A 22,981-nucleotide genomic window follows, 5' to 3' on the forward strand; every position below is an offset into this window, starting at 1 on the left:
GCCTTACTGAAGTCCATATAGATCACATCTACTGCTCTGCCCTCATCAATCCTCTTTGTTACTCCTCAAAAAAACTCCAAATCAAGTTGTGAGACATGATTTCCCACGCATAAAGCCATGTTGACTATCCCTAATCAGTCCTTGCCTTTCTAAATGTATATCCTGTCCTTCAGGATTCCCTCCAACAACTTGCACACCACTGACATCAGGCTCACTGGTTTATAGTTCCCTGGCTTTCCTTACCACCCTTCTTAAATAGTCGCACCACGTTAGCCAACCTCCGGTCTTCCGGCACCTCACCTATGACTATCGATAATACAAATATCTCAGCAAGAGGCCCAGCAATCATTTCTCCAGCTTCCCACAGAGTTCTAGGGTATACCTGATCAGGTCCTGGGGATTTATCCACCTTTACTCGTTTCAAAACATCCAGCACTTCCTCCTCTAATATGGACATTTTGCAAGATGTCACCATCTATTTCCCTACAGTCTATATCTTCTATGTCCTTTTCCACAATAAATACTAATGCAAAATACTCGTTTAGTATCTCCCCCATTTTCTGCGGTTCTGCATAAAGGCTGCCTTGCTGATCTTTGAGGGGCTCTATTCTCTCCCTAATTACCCTTTTGTTCTTTATGTATTTGTAAAAACCCTTTGAATTCTCCTTAATTCTATTTGCCAAAGCTATCTCATGTCCCCTTTTTGCCCTCCTGATTTCCCTCTTAAGGGAAAAATTCCTACTTCCTTTATACTCTTCTTAGGATTCACTCGATCTATCCTGTCTATACCTTACATATGCTTCCTTCTTTTTCTTAACCATCCTTTTCCATCACTATTTTAAAACTAATAGAATTATGGTCCCTGGCCCCAAACTGCTCCCCCACTGACACCTCAGTCACCTGCCCTGCCTTATTTCCCAAGAGTAGGTCAAGTTTTGCTCCTTCTCTAGTAGGTACATCCACATACTGAATCAGAAAATTATGTTGTACACATTTGACAAATTCCTCTCCATCTAAACCCTTAACACTATGGCAGTCCCAGTCTATGGAAAGTTAAAATCCCCTACCATAACCACCCTATTATTCTTGCAGATAGCTGAGATCTCCTTACAAGTTTGTTTCTCAATTTCCCTCAGACCCCCTAATAGTCAATGATACAATCCCAATACGGTGGTCATCCCTTTTCTTTCTCAGTTCCACCCAAATAACTTCCCTGGATGTATTTCCAGGAATATCCTCCCTCAGCACCACTGTAATGCTACCCCTTATCAAAAATGCCACGCCCCTCTCTTGCCTCCTTATATTATTATATTGCATATTACTCTCTCCACAAAGCTTTCAGTGTCCTAAAGATGCATTTGTTTCAAGGTAAACCGTGTGTCCAGTGAGTAACATGAGCTGATAGCCACCATCACATGCAATTGCTTCACTGTCAAATATGGAACACCAAATGTTGTCTGCAGTTCAGATCCACAAACATTTCCAACAAACACTTATCAGGTCCTGCTTTATATATGCTATAACTGCATGCTATTCCAGATTTGGAGATGCTGGTGTTGGACTGGAGTGTACAAAGTTAAAAATCACACAACACCAGGTTATAGTCCAACAGGTTTAATTGGAAGCACACTAGCTTTCGGAGCGACGCTGATGAAGGAGCATCGCCCTGAAAGCTAGTGTGCTTCCAATTAAACCTGTTGGACTATAACCTGATGTTGTGTGATTTTTAACTTTGCATTACAAGATTGCTATTCCAGAGTAGAGATAAAAAAATTTCAATTATCAGCTTTCTGTGTGAAAGACATTATCCTGATTGTGGATAGTTGACTGTTATGTTCCATAAACTGCAGAAGCATTTTTGGCTGGATTTTGATGAGTGGCAGATATACTTAGGTTATCATTCTGCTGTTTTTTTTTAATGATCAGAAAGAGTTTTAACTTTGTGCCAGGAGATTTCGATCAGGGCTCCTTCAGAAATGAAAAATGTCCTCTAATTCCCACGGGTCTCTTGCAGTGCAGGCTAGTTAAGCCATATCCCATTTCCCACAGCAGTAGTTGTCTTCTGCTATGATTTAAATGTCCAACATCACAGAAGATTCAACAGATTAGGTTCAGGTGCCAGGCACGTAGGAGTGAAAGGAGGCAGTTCTTGGGGTCCCAGGGAGAGAAGTTGTGAGGGAAGGAGTCTCAGGTCTGTGGGGATGTGGCTGCTCATAGGGAGTGGATATAGTGTGTTGGGTCATGAGGTAGTGTTGAATCTGGTGGAGAAGCTGGGTCTCAGTGGGACAGGGAAGTGTTGTCAGATAAAGGTCAAGGAGGTATGTATGATTTGGAAAATGTATGGAAGATTGCTGGGATCAGTTTAATAGCTAACCAGGCATTCACTTATGTTTTTATTGTGGTTCTGTTCGCCGAGCTGGAAGTTTTTGCTGCAAACATTTCGTTCCCTGGCTAGGGAACATCATCAGTGCTATTGGAGCCTCCTGTGAAGCGCTGCTTTGATGTTTCTTCCGGTATTTATAGTGGTTTGTTCTTGCCGCTTCCGGGTGTCAGTTTCAGCTGTAGTAGTTTGTATGTGGGGTCCAGGTCGATGTGTCTGAGACAGCTGAAACTGACACCCGGAAGCGGCAAGAACAAACCACTATAAATACCGGAAGAAACATCAAAGCAGCGCTTCACAGGAGGCTCCAATAGCACTGATGATGTTCCCTAGCCAGGGAACGAAACGTTTGCAGCAAAAACTTCCAGCTCGGCGAACAGAACCACAACAACGGACACCCGAGCTACAAATCTTCAACCAGACTTTAAACTTATGTTTTTAATTGTCTCTTTCCTGAATAACTATTTACTGCTGCAGAAATTCTCTGATTTAAGTGGACCCTTTTGGAGCGTTCCAGGCATAGGTAAATTGTCAGCCAGAATCTTCAATTTCTTGGACAATATCCATAGAGTGTGTAGTGATGGATTCTGCTTGGACGCAATGCACAACACCCATCCAAGCAGCAGAAATAACTATCTGGTCATCGGAAAATTGGTGCTGTTTAGTTTATGCATTGTCTTTCCTGGCCGTAATGTGAATTTGAAGCAAACAAGCTCAAGATTCCAGTCCTAAACGATTCAAAGCTTTTAGCAGTTTTTAATTTTGGTCAATTCTGCTCACCTTCCTAGAGGCCCTTTCATTGGAGATGCAGTGTAACTGCAGTCTTCTCTATAATTGAATAGGAGAGCACCATTCAGGTCATTAAGCCTACTGTACCATTCTAACAGATCATGGCTGATTTGTTTTTCAACTCTATTTACTGGACTTAACTTCGTATCCCTAGATATGTTTCAGCCAATGAAAGTCTGTTGAGTTCAATCTTGAAAGCTCCAATTGTGACAACTGAAGCCTTTTAGGGCAGAGAAAGTGTTTTCTAATTTTCTTCTTAAATGAGCTAGCTCTAATTTTGAAGTGGTCCCTTGTTCTTGATATTCTCAACATTGGAAATAACTTTTCTTTTCTACACTATTCAAAGAATGTCTCCTACTTAATTATCCAAGCTGAAGGGAATAAAAGACCAGTTTGTGCAGCCTGCCCTTATTTGATCCTCAGTGTAATCAGAGTGAAACAATGAATTAATGGCACTCCTCCCAAAGTTAATGTTTTAAAAAGCATTCTCATGAGGTGTGGGAATTGCTGACACAGCTAGTATTTATTGTCTGTACCTAATTGCTCTCAATGTAGCTGAACCCAACAGTATTGCCAATGTGTTTCTTCAACCTGTATTGGCTTTAACACAATTGAAGAATTTCACCCATTATTTATAGAACGCCAGCTTTTGTAACCTGTATTGGCTATAATGTGATTATGGCCCCACTAGTGTAAATGGTGCAGCTATTACACAATTTTCTTATAAGATAGCACAAGAGCAGAGCTATCGTGTAATATCAGAACAGACTAGGTGAGGTCAGCAAAATTGCTCCCTAAAGGATGTTTGTGAACCAGTTGGGTTTTTTTACAATAAACAGCAGTAGTTCCATGGCCTCCATTGGGTGAGCCTATTAATCCAGATTTTTATTGAATTCAAATTTCACCATCTGCCATGGTGGGATTTGAATCAAGTGACAAAGGTATTAGGCTGTGGATCTGGATTGCTAGTTTAGTGACATTATTGCAAAGCCACTAGCTTGATTTCTAATAATTTTCTTTAAATTGTATGTATATTTCGGTGAATTTCTAAATTATAAAACAAGTCTCTAGTACAAATTTAGGAAGTTTAAGTAAAACTATTTCTTTTGCTTTTTTATTTGCAGGAAAGCTTTGTATTGAAGTTACTGCTCAAAGTAAGATTGCCTGGATTTCAGAAACTCTCTGTATTGGTTGTGGGATTTGCATTAAGGTAAGCTGTGTGTTTGCTGGGAAGCTGTTGTGATGCCAGCTAAAGTTTAAATGTTGCTGATTTCTTAAGTATGTCACTTTATTGACTGTTAATTCTGCAAATGCTTTGCACCAACTGAATCTCATTGAAAAATGCCATGATTTTGAAAACAATAAAATTAATTTTTGTTCCTTCTAATGTCCAGTAATATTACATTGGATCTGTAAATATTCAGCATTAACTATCCAGTAATGTTACTAAAATACTTAAGCTGTTACTAGATAAACTAGAAAATATTGTGTATGGGGTGAACATATTGTCTTTTTGTGAGCTAGAAACATAATCAGTTTCCAAAGATATGCAACAGCATTCCATTTTGTTTATCCTGATGTGTCCTGTTTTCTTCCCATCTTTTTATTGGTCTTGTTGCAATTGCCCATTTTCCCTCTGGGATAATTTTCTTAATTCAGGTTATGGCAAAATTGGCTGGGTCAGCACAGATGAGAATAGAATCTGTCCCTATTTAGTCAGTATAGCTCTGGTTCTTGCAACTGACCACTAGAACAATTTACTGAATTTATACATAGCCCTATAAGTGATACATTATGCACATGTGTGCTATCTGATAATACTTAAACGGAATGTTTAGAAATACTAATGGTATTAAATGGGTGATGAACCCCTAGAATGGTTACTGTACAGGAAATGGCCTTTGAGCCTGTTGTGTGCTGACTCTGAAGGAGCCATTCACACAGCAACTTCCCTGTTTTATCCCTGTAGCCCTATACACTCATCCTTTTCTGATAATCTAATTCATTCCTGAATGCCTTCACTGAACATGCCTCCATCAAATTCTCAGACAACGCAATCCAGAACCTATCCACTTTCTGCATGAGTGCTAACCTAAGAATCAGGTTGGATCAGCTAGGATATTTTTCACTGGAACATATGACGTTACGAGGCACGGAAGCAGATCCTTCTGTCCGACTAGTCCATACTGAACATAATCCCAAACTAAACTAGTCCCACCTGCCTGTTCGTGGCCCTTGTCCCTCCAAACATTTCCTGTTCATGTACCTATCCAAACGGCTCTTAAACATTGTAATTGTGTCCACATCCACAAGATGTTCATTCCACAAACCAACCACCCTCTGTGTAAAAAAAAAAAATTGCCCCTCATGTCTATTTTAAATCTCTCTTGTCTCTCCTTAAAAATGTGCCTCCTGGTTTTGAAATCCCTTATCCTAGTGAAAAGAAAACTACCATTAACTTCATTATTTTATAAACTCCTATCAGGTTGCCTCTTAACCTCCAACGGTCCAGTGAAAAATGTCCCAGCCGATCCAACCTTCCTTTATAATACAAACCTTCCATATCCAGCAACATCCCCGGCAATATCTTCTCAATCCTCTCCAGCTTAATATCCTTCCTATAACTGGGCAACCGGAACTGGACACAGTATTCCAGAAGACTGCTCACCAATATCCTGTACAACCTCAACATGACTTCCCAACTCTCATACTCAAAGGACTGAGCAATGAAGGCAAGCGTGCTTTTAATCACCTTGACTATATGTGATACAAACTTCAAAGAACTATGTACCTGTACCCCAAGGTCTCCCTTCTGCAACACTATCCAGGGCCCTACCTTGCACTGATCCAGATTGGACTCAATCTGCTGTTTTTTCAGTCCATTGTACCCATTTGATCAAGATGCCTTTGTAATTGTAGAAAACCTTCAACTGTGCCACCAGTTTTGGTTAATAATCACGATGCCAGGTTATAGACCAACAGGTTTATTTGGAGGTGCTACCTTTCGGAGCACTGCTCCTTTGTCAGCTAGCCAGTGGGGCATGGTCATAGTACAGGTACACAGTCCTTTATCCGAAATGCTGGGGACCAGCTGGTTTTCGGAATTTGGAATTTTTTGAATTTTGGAAGAAGTGACAGTTCAACGGTGAAATTTTTAACAACCTTATCAAACAGCAGCCTTACTGTGACAAACAGGCCCCGAGACAAAATTGAGGCCTGCTAGTGTTGGACCACATAACCTCTTTCTCCCCCCCCACCCACCCACATGTGAGTGGCACACATTGGGTGGATGTGGAGTTGGATTAGCTGTTTGCACACACCAAACAATCTTGCTAATGAGATAAAAACTTCACAAAAATACCTTCGGATTTCAGATAAAGGGTTGTCTAGCTGTACTTGCAAATTAATCTATTGGATTATAATCTGGTGTTGGGATTTTTAACTTTATCCACCCCCAGTCCAGCACTGACACCTCCACATCATAGGTGTCATCCACAAATTTACTAACCATGCCTTCTGTATTCCAAATCATTTATATAAATGACAAACAAAAGAGAATCTAGAACTGATCCTCTGTAACACTGCTGGTCACAGGCCTCTAGTCCAGAAAAAACCCTCCACAACCACACTGTCTCCTGTTTAAGCCAAACATGTATTTTGCAAGCGCACCCTGAATCCCACGTGTCTTAGCTTCACTAATTAGTCTACCCATACAGAACCTTGCCATCATCAATATTTTAGGTACCTTTCTCAAAAGAAACTCAAATCTGTGAGATGTTTTCCTACTCAAAACCATGCTGACTATCTCTAGTCTACTTTTTGCCCCTCAATGTCCACAAATCCCTAATTTTATAAACACTTCCAGCAACCAAAGTTGGACTAGCAGGTCTCTGGTTCCCTGGTTTCTCTTTAGAACCTTTCTTAAGCAAAAGTACAACATCAGTTACCCTCCATTTTACTAAGTTTGCTTGACAGTGCTCCTGCAGCATTCCTTGGGATGTTTCACTCCACCAAAAGATGGTATTGAAATTCCAGTTGTTGTCAGAATGATCAAATTATCTTCCATTTCATTGTTAATACTAAACTCAAAAGGTGACCTGGTACACTGCCTGGATCCTAATAGGGATTTTTTTTTAAAAGCCTTTTGTGCTGTTTAAAGGTGCACTCATCAGAGTAAAACATGTGTGCCAAAATTTTAATTTAGGATGTAGAATGGTATAGCAGAGGAACAGCCCCTTCGGCCCAATGTGTTTGCACCAACTATGATGCCATTCTAAACTAATCCCATGTACCTAAATGTCATGGAACTGAATTTAATGAAGATTAGTTTGAATTATAAGACCAGAGGTTTCAGTAAAAACAAAACCTAACTGGAGGAGAACAATCCACTTGCTGAAAAATGATGGAGTCCATCAGTGCGTAATGAAAAGACTGGAACATTTTTAGCCAGCTTCAGTTGGAAGTGAAGAGTGGATTATCCATCATTGCCTTCCAATCACTTCTCTCGCTTCCCACAGAGTTCTTGGGTGATCAGATCCTGGGGATTTATCCACCTTTATGCGTTTCAAGATATCCAGCACTTCCTCCTCTGTAATTTGGGCATCTTGCAAGGTGTCACCATCTATTTCCCTACAGTCTATATCTTCCATTTCCTTTTCCCCAGTAAATACTGATGCAAAATACTCGTTTAGTATCTCCCCCATTTTCTGCGGCTCCACACAAAGGCTGCCTTGCTGATCTTTGAGGGGCCCTAATCTCCCTAGTTACCCTTTTGTCCTTAATGTATCTGTAAAAACTTTTTGGATTCTCCTTAATTCTATTTGCCAAAATTATCCCATGATTGAGTATTGTTGGGGCTGCACTCATCCAGGCAAGTGGGGAGTATTCCATTAGACACTTGACTTTTACCTGGTAGATGGTGGACAGGCTTTTGAGGGGAGTTACTCGCTGCAGTATTCATAGCCTCTGATCTGCTCTTGTAGCCACTGCATTTATGTGATGACTCCAGTTGAGTTTCTGTTCATTAATAACTCCCAGGACATTGATAGTGATGGTAACACCTTACAGCATAAGGGGCAGTGGTTAGATTGTCTTGGTGATGGCCATAGAGTTATATTTGTTTGGCGTGAATGTTACTTGAAACTTATCAACCCAAGCCTGGATATTGTCCAGATCTTGTTGCATTTGGGCATGGACTGTTTCAATGTCTGAGGAGTCGCGAATGGTACTGAACATTGTGGAATCATTGGTGAACATCCCCACTCCTGACCTTATGGAGGGATGGTCATTGAAGCAGCTGAAGATGTTTGGGCCTAGGGCACTACTCTGAGGAACTCCTGCAGAGGTGTCCTGGAGCTGCGATGAATAACCTCCAACAGCCACGACCAACTTCCTATGTGTCAAGTATGACTCTAACCACCGGAGAGTTTGTCCCCTGATACCCATTGATTCCAAGTTTGCTAGTGCTTCTTGATGTCACACCTAGTCGAATGCAGGATAAGGGTTGACACTGTCACACCCCCCCATCCCCCTCTGGAATTCAGCTCTTTTGTCTATGTTTGAACCAAGGCTGTAATGAGGTCAAGAGCTAACTGGCCCTGGCGGAACCCAAACTGGGCGTCACTGAGCAAGTGCTGCTTGATAGCACTGTTGATGACGCCGTCCATCACTTCACTGATGATCAAAAGTAGACTGGGGCAGTAATTGGCTGGGTTTGGATTTATCCTGCTTTTCATGTACAGGAATTGGGCAATTTTCCACATTCAGATAGATGCCAGTATTGTAACTGTACTGGAACAGCTTGACTAGGGGAGCAACAAGTTGTACAGCATAAATCATCAGTACTATTGCTGGAATGTTGTCATATAGCCTATGCCATATCCAGTGTCCCCAACCATTTCTCAATGTCGTGTAGAGCGAATCAAATTGGCAGAAGACTGATTTCTGTAATGCTGGGAACCGCTGGAGCAGGCCAGAATTGATCATTTACCTGGCCTTTCTGGCTGAAGATTGCTGCGAATGCTTCAGCCTTATCTTTTGTACTGTGCTCTTCCATCATTGAGGATGGGGATATTTGTAGAGCCGCCGCCTCCAGTGAATTGTTTAATTGCCTCCCACCATTCACGATTGGATATGGCAAAGCTGCAGAGCTTAGATCTCATCTGTTGGTTGTGGGATCGCCTAGCTCAGTCTATCACTTGCTGTTTGGCATGCAAGTGAACAGCTTGATGGCTTTACCAGATTGATACCCCATCTTCAGGTATGCTTGGTGCTGCTTCTGGCATGCCTTCTTGCACTATCCATTGAACCAGGATTAATCCCCCAGCTTGATGGTAATGGTTGAGTGGGGTATATGCTGGGCTATGAGGTTACAGATTGTGCTGGAGTACAATTCTGCTGTTGATGGCCCACAGTGCCTCGTGGATGCCTGTCCTGAGTTGCTAGGTCTGTTCGAACTCCAGCCCATTTAGGATGGTGATAGTGCGACACAACGCGATGGATGTTATTCTCAATGTGAAGGTGAGATTTTGTCTCTACAAGGACTGAGCTGTGGTCACTCTTATCAATACTGTCACTGACCGATGCTTCTGTAGCTGGCAGATTGGTAAGGATGAGGTCAAGTCAAAGGCTTTTCCTTTTGGTTCCTTCATCAACTGCCGCAGGTCCAATCTAGCAGCTGTGTTTTGGTACCTGACCAGCTTGATTAGTGGTACTGCTGCCGAGCCACTCTTAATGGTGGACATTGAATCCCTCACCGAGTACATTTTGTGCCCTGCCATCTTCTGTGCTTCCTCTAAGTGTTGCTCAACATGGAGGCTCATCCGCTGAGGGAGAATGGTGTGCGGTCATCAGCAGGAGGTTTCCTTGCCCATGTTTAATCTGAAGCTATAAGACTTCATGGGGTCCAGAGTCAATGTTGAGGACTCCTAGAGCAATTCCCTCTGGACTGTATACCATGTACCGCCATTTCTGCTGGGTCTGTTCTGCCAGTGGGACAGGACATATTCAGGGATGGTAATGGTTGTATCTGGGACATTGTCTGTAAGGTAGGATTCTGTGAGACAGCTCTCCCAAGCACCAAGTATTAGTGAGGAGGACTCTGCAGTGTCGACAGGGCAGTTTCCACTGTTGTCTTTTCTGGTGCCTAGATTGATGCTAGGTGACTTATCCAGTTTCAATTCTTTTGAGACTTTGTAGCGATTGGTACAACTGAATAGCTTGCTGGGCCATTTCAGAGGGCAATTGAGAGTCAAGGCACATTGCTGTGGGTCTGGAGTCACATTTAGGCCAGACCAGGTAAGGATGGCAGATTTCCTTCCCTGAAGGACATAAGTGAACCAGATGGGTTTTTCCAACAATCGACAATGGTTTTGTGATCGTTGTTAGATCCTTTAATTTCAGATTTTATTGAATTCAGATTCCATCATCTGCCATAGCGGGATTCGGACCTGGTTCCCCGAAAGTTGTCTGACTCTAGATTAATAATCTAGCAATAAGACCACTAGGCCATTGCCTTCCCTTCAGTGACATTTTTAAAAAACTAAAATCACTGGATACCATAAAGGCTAGCTTGTTTATCATAAAATTTGCATTTTGTACATGTTTCTTGCAATCCTATCAGTGATCTCTTCACCATCCCATCCCCACTAAGCCGCCTTTCTAAATATGATCTCTTCCCAGAAATCACTGTGTTCCTCATACACTAATTTATAAGAGTTGAATGTAATTGTTTTCTGCAAATATTCAACTTATAATTGCGGTAGATTTTTAAATTTATTTCTCTTTCTGTACTCCTTTTAGATTGTAGTTCTTTTCTGTAATTTCACTCAAAATGTATTTATTCTGTCATTTTCCATTTATTATTAAGTGTACAAAATAATGTAAATTCTGGTAGTGTCACCAGTAGACAGTTCCAGGAGATGTAATGATAACATTTTGTTAATGATTTATATTTTCTATTTGTTTCAGAAATGTCCTTTTGGGGCTTTGTCGATTGTTAACTTGCCAAGTAATTTAGCTAAAGAGACAACACACCGATACTGTGCAAACTCCTTCAAACTTCACAGGTAATGATGTTGAAAAATTTGGAAAGATTGTACATAAGAAGCCATAGATGTCTCCGGTGCAGAAAAAGGCCCTTGGGCTCATTGGGTCTGTGCCAATCAGAAGCAACGACCGAACTATTCGAATTCCATTTTCCAGCATTTGGCTCATAGCCTTGTATGCCTTGACATTACAAGTGCACGTATGAATTCCCTTACACTTGGTATATTTTGAGGTGATGTGGTAAATGTCCATAGGATATATAAGTGCTTCTGTTTAATTACTGCTCCACAAAGAAGACAAATTCACCTTTGAGCTCAGTCTGATGATTTGTTAAATCTCAACTAGAGATGAATTTGACTGAAAAAATATGAAATCTTGGGATTTGCTTGCATCAAGTATTAACGACGCAGTAGGTTTGCATATAATTAGCATTGCCTTTTTTAAAAGTGAAGCTGCTTATTGAAAACTAAGACCATTATGAAGGTTGTCGTGCCTTGAATGAATTGCTTAATATTTGAATGATATTGGTCCAGAACTAAACACTAAAATATGTTTTTACCTGATGACTGTTCCAGGAATACTGTTTCTGACAACAGAACTCACAGTTGTTGTTTCTAAAAGCACAGCTTTAGCTTATTGGCTTTGCTTTGTGCAGTGCTTCAGTGTATGTTGGGATATCAACTAAAGTTCTGTATCTGTGAGCTGATCATAGAATCACCAAGTCGTACAGCACAGAAACAGATCCTTCAGTCCAACTTGTCCATGCTGACCAGGTATCCCAAATTGAAGTAATCCCATTCCTCTGCATTTGACCTACATCCCTCTAATACCTTTCCTCTGTTGAAAAGTCTTTTAAATGTTGGAATTATATCCACCTTCACTTCCCCTGGCAGTTTCTTCCATGTATGCACCACCTGTGTAGAAAAAGTTGCCCCTCAGGTCCTTTTTAAATATTTCCCTTCTCACCTTTAAACCTATGCCCTCTATTTTTGGATCACCAACCCTAGGAAAAAAGAACTTGGCTATTCACTTTATCAATGCCCCTCATGATTTTATAAACCTCTAAAGACACCCCTCAGCCTCCTAAACTGTGGAGATACGGGGAATTGGGGGGGCGGGGGGGGGGGGGGGGGGGGGGGGAGGGAGGAGGGGGGAGTGCGGAGATCCCAGCGCCACCTCATAACTCAAGCTCTCCAGTCTCACTAACATGCTTTTGTAATTCTTTTCTGCACCCTTGCCAGTTTCATAACATCCTTCCTAAAGCAGAGTGACCACATCTGTACGCAGTACTCCAAAAGTGGCCCACTAACATCTTATATAGCCGGAACATGATGTCTCAACTCCTATAGTCAATGCTCTGACTGATGAAAGAATGCCAAATGCCTCCTTCACTACCCTTTCTACCAGTGATGCCACTTTCAAGGAACTATGTACCTCAACTCCAAGGTCTAGCTGTTCGATAACATTCACCAGAGCCCTACCATTAACTGTGAGAGTCCTGCCTTGGTTTGACTTAGCAAAATGCAACACCTTTGCATTTTATCTAAATTAAACTCCATTTGCTATTCCATGGCCCTTTGGCCCAGCTGATCAAGATCTTGTTATAGTCTTAGATAACCTTCATTGTTCATTTTATCACCAATTTTGGTGTCACCCACAAACCTGGTAACCGTGTCTCCTGTATCCTCATCAGAGGTCACACGACACCGGATTAAAGTCAAACAGGTTTATTTGAAGTCACAAGCTCTCGGAGCTGGGTCACATGAAGTCAGAACGTCACCTTTTTGGACTCCTACCTGGTGCTGTATGACTGCTATTCTCCGCAATCCAGCACCTCCACACCATATTCCCATCCAAATTATTTGTACAAGTGACAAACAACAGTGGATCTAACACTGATCCTTGTGGCACATTGCTGGTCAAAAGCCTCCAGTCCAAACAACAACCCTCTACCACTGCACCCTGTCTCCTACTGTCAAGCCAATTTTGTATCCAATTGGCTAGCGCTCCCTGCACCCCATGTAATCTAACCTTATTATCCAATCTATCATGTGGAACTTGTTAAAGGCCTTGCTAAAGTCCATGTAGACAGTGTCTACACTGTCTTCATCCCTCTTCTTGGTCATGTCTTCAAAAAAACTTAGTTGAAAATGCGTTGCTGGTTAAAGCACAGCAGGTCAGGCAGCATCCAAGGAATAGGAAATTCGACGTTTCGGGCATAAGCCCTTCATCATATGCCCGAAACTTCGAATTTCCTATTCCATGGATGCTGCCTGACCTTCTGTGCTTTAACCAGCAACGCATTTTCAACTGTGATCTCCAGCATCTGCAGACCTAATTTTTTATTCAAAAAAACTTAATCAAGTTTGAGAGACAATTTCCCATATACAAAACCATGCTGACTATCTCTAATCAGTTCTTGCCTTTCCAAATGCATGTAAATCCTGTCTCTCAGTATGTCCTCCTATTACCTCCCCACCACTGGTGTCAGGCTCACCCATCTATTGTTCCCTGGCTTTTCCTTGTAGTGCTTCCTAAATAAAGGCACAGCATTTGCCATTCTCCAGTCTTCTGGCACATCACCCATTGTTGTGGAGATATAAATATCTCAGCAAGGGGCCCCACAATTTCTTGCTTAGCTTCCCATAATGTCCTGGAATACACTTGACCAGGTCCTGGGGATTTATCTACTTTTTGAGCATATTAAGACCTCAAGCACTATCTCTTCTGTAATATGGACTGTTTTTCAAGATGTTGCTATTATTTTCCCCAAGTCCCCTCGCTTCCATGACTTTCTCCACAGTAAATACTGACGCAAAATATTCATTTAGGATCTCTCCCATCTCCTGTGGTCCCACATACAGATAGCATCGTTGATCATTTAAGGGGTTATTAGCTATTTTGTAATACTTTATTGTTGGATTTCGGTACTGAGTATATTGCCTGTTAAGTTTTGTGATCCATTGAACACAAGGTCCATGGTGTAAAGGAAGAGGTTCTTAACTAGCTTCTAGAATTACTGTGTAAAGCTGTCACTATGCCTAGTCAATAGTCTGTAATGCTCCTATCTAACATTATCCCATCAAGGGACCGTGGATTTTCATTCTGAACGCCATACTGTTATTAAATTGCTATTTTCTGCTTCCCATTTGGTCAGGTTTTATGTTTAAATAGGAGTGACATTTGGGTGATCTATCTCCGCCTCCTGAACTCCAAAGATCACGTGCCAGTTTAAAGCCAGCTTCAAAATTTGTTTGTAACGAGGCTAATGCAGCATGAGATTTCCCTGTATTCATTTTGTGTAACCGTTTTAGCTGTTAGTCTAGACCAAAGCCCATCACTCTTTACCCCTCATTTCTCATTTCCTCTCATCCCTCAAAGACTCCTCTTGCATTGCAACCCCCTTTCTCTTCTCCAATCTCAGGTCCCCTGAATTCCAACTTTCCACCAAAACCTTTGAAAACTCTTTGACCTTCTTGCTGTTTTAACTGAATCCAGATATGACTCTCTTTTCAAGTAGGTGACAGCTTCCCTAAGTGCCTGTCTGAATCCTGTGACAGATTGGTCCTTGCAGGTGCACTGCCATCAATCTTGATGTCCAACTTGCCACTCCCACTCCTACCCCTATAGAATTGGACACTACGCTTGCCGTCTCTCAGTGCATCTCCCTCCAAAATGTCTGTTTATTTGGGAGTAACGACCATGCGATCCAGAACATATTGTGAATTAATATTTCATTATCATGGCCTTAATACAAACCTGGTCAAAGGATGAAGCCTCCCTGCCTAGCTGTAAATTCCATCAAGTTTGTCGTTGTGACCCTCCTCTACGAATCTCACTTTGGCCTAAACTCCTCCTCCTCCTGGCATTTCCTTTTATGGTCTGAGCTATTAAACTTATTTTTCTCTCTCTCATTACAAGTCATTCTAACTAAAAAAAAAACAAATTACGTGAATAACATCTGAACTTTGATCATTCCTTATGGTTCTTTAGGTTTCCCATTCTTGTATCCTCCCAAACTACCCCCAAAGCGTTTTCATCACTAGCTCGTGCCATCTTGTGTAATCTTGCTAGTGCCATTATATTGATTTAAGGTAGTGTAATTTCTTTCTCAGTATCTGCCCGCATATCCTTTCCACTCCCAAAACTTACTCCTTTGTCCATCTATGGTAAAACTATCTGTCAGTTCTCTTAACAGTTTCTACTCTAAAATTATACCTGTTCAACCTCTGACCTTTGAAGTACCATACAGTCTCTGCAGCCATTGATTTTGTTGAAATGCATTCTCAGCTCTATCTTTAATGTCCTAGGCCTAAAATTAGTACTTGCTCCTACTCTAGCCTGTTTCCTCATTCTGGCCTTCATTATCTTTCCCTCAAGTCCAGGTACCTTAAACTTGAATGAAAAGGAGGTTTATCCATCCTCTACCAGATTCTTTAGGTCTCGTCAAGACTTTTGGGTCAGCTTTTCCTTCTTTCATTCCTCCCCAAACATCTTACTGAACTCTTCTTTAAATCTTCCACCCTCGCCTCGAACAAGATGTGCAAGGAGCTAACTAACATCTTGTTACAAAGGATGTCTCGATCTTTTTATCAACTGACTGTGTACCATCTTCCTTCTCTCAGCCCAAAAAAATCCAAGCTCCCTTTAAGGTTGCCTCCCTGGACTCCCATTTCTTTCTATTACTTTATGCCCTCTTCAATCTCATTCCATGAAACGCGCCAGTTCACTGGAACTACTCAATCTAAACTACTAACCACCCAACTTTTACTCCGCATTCTCATTGTTGTCAACTATTTCTCTCTCCAGGTGTTGTGCCTTCTGTAAATCTGCCGTTATTACCCTCCCCACACCTCAAAACAGTTGACCCCTCCATCCTTATATGCTTCATTCCCAACTTCTCTTTCCTTCCCAAAGTCATTGAAAGTGTTGACCTTTCCCAGAATTCTAGTCAAGTTTCTGTATTTGGAAGTGTATCGCAAATGGACTTATTAAAGTCATAGGACAACACAAATGTGCCGTACTATTACCCCATTGTAATTTTTTGATGCAGTTATTCAAATTATTCTCTTCCAAATTTTGCATTGTTTTTAGCTGAGTTGGTCTGCTTTCCCTGACTGTTTCTTATACGTTTAATCATAGCCAAAATATCACTTATAAGGGTCATAGTGATGTACAGCATGGAAACAGACCCTTCGGTCCAACCTGTACATGCTGACCAGATATCCCAACCCAATCTAGTCCCATCTGACAGCACCGGACCCATATACCTCCAAGTCCTTCCTACTCAACAGCCCCAGGCTGTTTAGCCTCTCCCTATAGTTCAAATCCTCCAACCCTGGCAACATCCTTGTAACTATTTTCTGAACCCTTTCAAATTTCACAACATCTTTCCGATTGGAAGGAGACCAGAATTGCATGCAATATTCCACTTGCAATGGCTTCTCTTCCTTCCCTCATGCTGTTTACGCTGGTGTCCCTGATAGATCTATAATTGGTCTCTTATCTCGTCTGCATGCCGCCCCTCAATGATATCATCCAAGCATTTGTCTAATATGTACATTGAGCCTACCTTGCTGTCTTCTCTCAACTCCTCCACTGTTGCTAAATAATCAGTCTGTCAATTGAAAATCCAGTAGAGATGTAGGAAGACTGAAAGCCATTGTTTTCAGGTTCAGTTCTGTAGCTACCAAATCAACCCCTGTTCCTGGCAATAGTCTAAGATTAAACTAGTCAGTTTGCAACTTGATTTACTATTTGATTCAACAAGGAGATTCTAAACATATTTGCACCTTCATTAAAACTGTCCATTCCATCTTGTATAACATTTCCCTGCCTTGGCTCAACAGTTGCTGAAATTAGTTCCCCTCTGTGTTACTACTTGACTTGAAGTGCTTGAATATTCTGTAAATTCTACCCATCATTTAAATTTAAAGTCATTCAAAATCTGCTGCATATGCCTTTGGTTTATCCCTGTGACCTTTGGCCTTGCAGAGTTGCATTAACTGTTGAAAATGTGTTGCTGGTTAAAGCACAGCAGGTCAGGCAGCATCCAAGGAATAGGAAATTCAACGTTTCCGGCATAAGCCCTTCATCAGGTTCCTGATGAAGGGCTTATGCCCGAAACGTCGAATTTCCTATTCCTTGGATGCTGCCTGACCTGCTGTGCTTTAACCAGCAACACATTTTCAACTGTGATCTCCAGCATCTGCAGACCTCATTTTTTTACCCGAAGAGTTGCATTAACTACCAATCAAGCAATTCTTTGATTTTTAAAATCCTCTTTCTTTGATTTCAAATCCTTCCATGATCTCACTTTCTCTTTCTCTGCAATATCCAGCCTAGCAACCCTTAGAGATATCGATATTCATCTAATTCTGACCTCTTGAAATCCCAGTTGTAACTTTTCTTCATGGTGGGGGGCTGTGCCTTCAGTTACCTAGGCCCTGTTTTCTGAAATTCTTTCCTTGCACACATTTTTTTCAAGCTTTTGGTCCTGTGACATAATACTTTGGTTTGTAATACCCCAATAAAGCACTTTGAGGTATTTTCTTGTATGAAAAGCATCTCATAAATGAGTTTTTTTTTAGATTATTAAATTAGATTCCCTACTGTGTAGAAACAGGCCCTTCGGCCCAACAAGTCCACACCGACCCTCCAAAGAGTCATGAAGCAACTGAAACTTTTGATTGTCTTTCTATTTCTGATATGTAGAGCAGCTCTAAGGACAATCGGACACACTAATGGGAGAACGTGCTGGACAGTAAATTGACATTTTCTTGAATTAGTATCAGCCCTGGACCCGAAACATTAACTTTGATTTCTCTCCACAGATGCTGCCAGACCTGCTGAGATTTTCCAGCAATTTATGTTCAGTGAATATTTATTTTCTAGTCAAATGTTGTACAAAGTAAAACTCTAATGTTAATATCATGCTGCCAATCATTTATAGAAATTTTTATGAATCTTGGTAGAGTGTAATTGAATAATTTAAACCGATTACACTAAAGTTATTGACCGTGAAGCTACGCAAAACCTGTCCATCTGCAAGCATAATGTTAATTTTAATGTAACTTCTCTTTTTCAAAAAAGAATTGACCAATAAAGTACACTTTGTGAAGGGAAGTTAGTAATTGATCAAGCTTTCCAGTTTTTCTTTTTGGTAACTAATCTTTATCCGAAATGTAAAGAAAGGAACTCTGGAATCATTTACCCTGATCTGAATGTCGGCCACATGCAGATTTCAACTTGAAGACATTTCATATTTAACAATATTTCGGTGTGATTTGTGTGCAAGTTGCAGTATTTTCAAAGCTGTGTACATTTTAATAACTCATTTGAATTTTAGGTTGCCTATTCCTCGACCTGGTGAAGTTTTGGGTTTGGTGGGAACGAATGGGATTGGAAAATCCACAGCTTTGAAGATCCTAGCGGGAAAGCAAAAGCCCAATCTGGGGAAATATGATGTGAGTTTTCTGAGTGGTTTTGATCATAGAAGTTTGTAGTCAAAAAGTTGCAGACTTAATCTGTCAAGTAGTTTTGCCAATATTGCTTGCATGATCTTAGCACTAAATATTTTAACAAATTGATTTGTTGTTTTGTCTAAAGCTAAAATTGCTATAAGTGGAATACGTGTTGTGGTAACTGCAACAATTTTGCTGGATGATCATTAAATGTAGTTATATTGTTGCACTGCACATAACTATGTAATGATAGAGACTGACCTCTTTAAAGAAACATGCACCAAATAGTTTGAAATGTCATTGTCCAGAATTTTTTTTTTGTTTTCTAGTTCTCTTGGACACATTGGCATGAAACAGCACTTTGGTATATTGTCCATGTTTTTTGAAAGTATGACATTTTAAGTAGTATTAGAAAGTTGTTTCTTGACTAATGTGCCTGATGTCTTTGGTATAATCTCTATAGAGATGAGCAAGTTTTTTCCCTTCGGAAATCCAAAAAGCCAGGTACTTACGAAAAGAATGAAATCAGGATGTTCATTGATTAAAACAGAAACTTTTCACCACATAAAAACAAAATTAAACTTGAATACCAATTAATTTTGTCTAGCTTCAGTAGTCAGTTATGTTAAGTGTATTCAAAGTAGCATGTCTCTAAACTGAACCTCAACTCAAATTCCCTTCTGCACCCAGTTGACTTGCACCCTCAACTTGTCAGGTATTTATCATAAATTGAAGGTTAACAATTCAATCTGAGTGCTGTTTCGTGGATTTGTATAAGGATTGGGATTTCTTACTTCCAGGAAGGTTGTCAGTCCCTTAATTTCCTTCGTGTCCTATAGTTGTAGGCCCCCAATTCAAATTCAGGCATCATTAGTATCCTCAGTGTTGTCACCTCTGATCAGAACTTTGCTGGTTTTTTGCCTGTTGATGTTTTTCTCCGCCTTGTGCGCCTGTGTCCAATTCCGTTTGATGTCCCAAACATCCAGCTTGCCACCTCTTGCGCAGCATGGTCACTTGACAAGCTGATGGAAGCAAGTTATTTTCTTCCAGAGAAATCTGGCCTTTAAAGGGAACACAACTCCACATAAAATATAGCAGGTTTTTCCTGCAAAAAGCCCATGAGAAAGTTGCACTGGTCATAAGTAATAAACGTACTGTCTCTTAACAGGACCCTCCTGACTGGCAGGAGATTTTGACTTATTTCCGAGGTTCTGAACTACAGAACTATTTTACAAAGATCCTAGAGGATGATCTCAAGGCCATCATCAAACCCCAGTATGTGGACCAGATCCCAAAGGCCGTAAAGGTAATTTTAAAACTAAGTTGCATACAGTTTCAGCAGAGAGGGTTATATTTATAACTTAGAGTCTGCATTGCAGGAATAATCTCGTGTACTACTGAATGATCCTGATTTAAATAAACCTTCATTCATCTTGAATGGACTTGAATTGGCAACATTTATATCTTTATTGAAAATACGCCAAATGTTCTCAGACTTTTTAAAAATGTTGTTATCTATCTTCATGAATCTTAAACAAAAACACAGGAGTTACCTTCTGAGGTTTTATTGCTTTTAGTGCAAAATTGTGCTTAAATTGTTACTTGTGACATTAAATTCACTGGTAATGCAATGAATTGAGATGCATTGGGTCTCTCTAACACAATGCAGAGTTAAATTAAGTTCATTACAACATGAATTTCAGAGATATCTTGTATCTGTCAAGTGTGATTGTTTCTATCTTTTATCTTAAGTTTTAGTAAAGGGTGATTGCTCGTAGTTACTTGCAAAGAAATTTATGAAAGCCCACCAGGACAGATCTGCTACAAGCCTCCCTTACAGAGGAGAACGTCACTAAGACGAGACAAATGGCTTAGTCAAACTAAAAATGCTATCAGTTACAATGTAGTTTGTCTTTTAACATGTAGATTACATCCTATGATCACAAAGCTTTGAGTAAACCACTTTGGTATACAGTGGTCATTTCACGAACAGTGGCAGACAATCCAAACAACCCCCTCCAGTCCTATTTATCCTTGACCTGCACGCAGCTGTTTACATCAGACCCAGAGTAGACCTGAGATTCTGTACTCAGTTCTTCCTTCTCCTTTGGCCACTGGAGACAGTGGTTTTGGGTATAAACTGAAACTAGAACGCTAATTTAAACAGGAACATTGCAACAAGAATAGATCGTTTAGCTGCTCAAGTATTGTTCCATCACTGTTAAATGAGGTCTCAACTAGGATTTAACTGTATACTATCCTTTGCTCCATATCCCTTTCATAGATTTTTGTTATTTGTTCATGAGATGAGAGTGCTGCTGGCTAGGCAAGCATTTAAAGTCCATTCTTAACTGCCCATGAGAAGGTGAGCTTCTGCCTTGAACCCATTTCAGTCCTTGGGGTGTCAGAGCTGTTATGAAGAGAGTGCTAGGATTTTGATCCACTGACAGTGAAGGAATGGCAGTATAGTTCCAGGTCAGGATGGTGTTACTTGGAGGAGAACTTGCACGTCATGATACTCCCTAGTATCTGCTGGCCTGTCCTAGGTGATGAGGTGTCTTCAGTGAATTGCTGCACTGTATTTTGTAGATTGTTTGTCACATTACCTCAATGGTGTAGGGAGCAAATTTTGTAGGCGATGAGTGGTGTGTGGGGAGGCCAGTGAAGCAGACTGCCTTTTCCTGGATGGTGTTCAGCTTCTTGAGTAGTGTTGGAACTATACCTTTCCAGGCTGAAGGACAGTATTTCAGCACAACCCAGCATGAACCTTGTAGATTAGTAGGCAGGATGTTGTAGAGATGGGAGGTGAGTTACCCACCCCAAAATGCCTAGTCTCTGAACTGTTGTTGCTGCCCCATTTTTGATATGGCAAGTTTCTGGCCAAGATGTTGCTTGGGGATTCAGTGATGTCGCTATTAAACATCAACGGATGACTGATGTTTTGTAGGTCTTCCGTATTCAATCTCACACTGCTTCAATGTCTGAGGAGTCACAAATGGCACTGAACTTTGTGAGGGTCAGTAATCATCCTCACCCTGACCTTATGGTAGTGGGAAGCTCATTGATAAAGCAATTAAAGATAGTTGGGCATAGGGAAAACCTGAGAAAAAATCTGTTCATTTCAGTTTGAAAATTAATTGATTTAGAATCAATTGCTACTTTCAAAAGAGTTTCTAATCTCTACAATCATTTTTGTATCGGAACATTCAGTATATTCAAGAAAGTTGCTCTTGTCATGTGTTCAAACAGTTGGTTACAAAGCTATCTATGTCTGTAGAGTCTCCTGTACTGCAGTTATATTGCCTTTATCATCGGGCTAGAAATTCCACTTCAAGTCTCACTCGCTATGAAGATGTCATTCAACATAAACCTGTTAAAGCTGGGTGACATTTTGTTGTGTATTTTAAAAAAAACACACTCACTCACTGAATTTGTCTTGTGTAATATTCCATTGTTTTTTGTCTGGTGCACAGACCTGTGTCGTCCGTGTAAGTCGATGCATTGGCAGCTCCGTGCAACTGTGAATGCTCAGAGGGAATGCTGCTCATGAGCTATTACTAAATCTAATCTGGCCTGTCCTCCTTGACCTTAAAATATACATAACAGCAGGTGATTTATACAAAATGCACTCTATTGACTTGTCTTTTGTCCAAATGAGCATATAAGTTGAAATGTTACTTTAAAGCTGCTTTGCTTTTGTTGTAAATACTTTAATGAATCTGTTTTGACACATGGCACACCTTTTGGGTCAGGTGGGGTTTGAAACTGGACCTTCTGACCTCGAGGCGAGGGCACTCTACTGTGCTGCAAGAGCCCTTTGCCTTTGTAATAAGCTTGTCTAATCTCTAAATTTAAACACTGAAAATCTTCACAGCATTTACCAGGAGGCTGCGCAGCTCCCACTGTAGTTTTGTCCTTTTGTTGGATTACAATTAATGTTCAAGGGAGCTCTTTGAAATTAGCAATGATACAGTTTCCACAGTCTTGAGTTTTTGTGGACAGCCATTAGAACAAAGTGTTAGCCCTGTTTAGACACTTTTTTTTTATTGTTCTCTTATTTTTATTTGAAATGGAGTTGCAGATGGGTGTTGAACTTGGAACAGCAGCTATTTCAGACAAAAAAAACAAAAGATGGATGTTTGGGAACTGACCTGGAAGTGTACTGCATGTTAATTAGTACTGTTCTGAGGATACCAGATGATTCAACACTGAGGTGTTATGCTCAGTTACCGACAGCTGATTGGATGTTGAATTGGTCAGTCAAGGGAGGATCAGTGCTGGTGACCCAACCACAGAACATTGA

The 22,981-nt window shown here is 40.7% G+C and overlaps 1 protein-coding gene across 4 annotated transcripts in view; it reads left to right on the plus strand.

Annotated features, from left to right (window-relative positions):
* Positions 1-22,981, plus strand: part of abce1 (ATP-binding cassette, sub-family E (OABP), member 1) — a 65,015-nt gene that overhangs the window by 14,089 nt on the left and 27,945 nt on the right. For all 4 annotated transcript variants that reach the window (XM_060827057.1, XM_060827048.1, XM_060827041.1 and 1 more), the window contains 4 exons: positions 4,294-4,379; positions 11,138-11,235; positions 18,564-18,681; positions 19,847-19,984. In XM_060827057.1, coding sequence (XP_060683040.1) covers positions 4,294-4,379; positions 11,138-11,235; positions 18,564-18,681; positions 19,847-19,984 — 440 coding nt within the window. The remainder of the gene's footprint in view (positions 1-4,293; positions 4,380-11,137; positions 11,236-18,563; positions 18,682-19,846; positions 19,985-22,981) is intronic.

The sequence above is a fragment of the Hemiscyllium ocellatum genome, chromosome 1 (genome assembly GCF_020745735.1).
Source record: "Hemiscyllium ocellatum isolate sHemOce1 chromosome 1, sHemOce1.pat.X.cur, whole genome shotgun sequence".
Lineage (NCBI taxonomy): Eukaryota > Metazoa > Chordata > Chondrichthyes > Orectolobiformes > Hemiscylliidae > Hemiscyllium > Hemiscyllium ocellatum.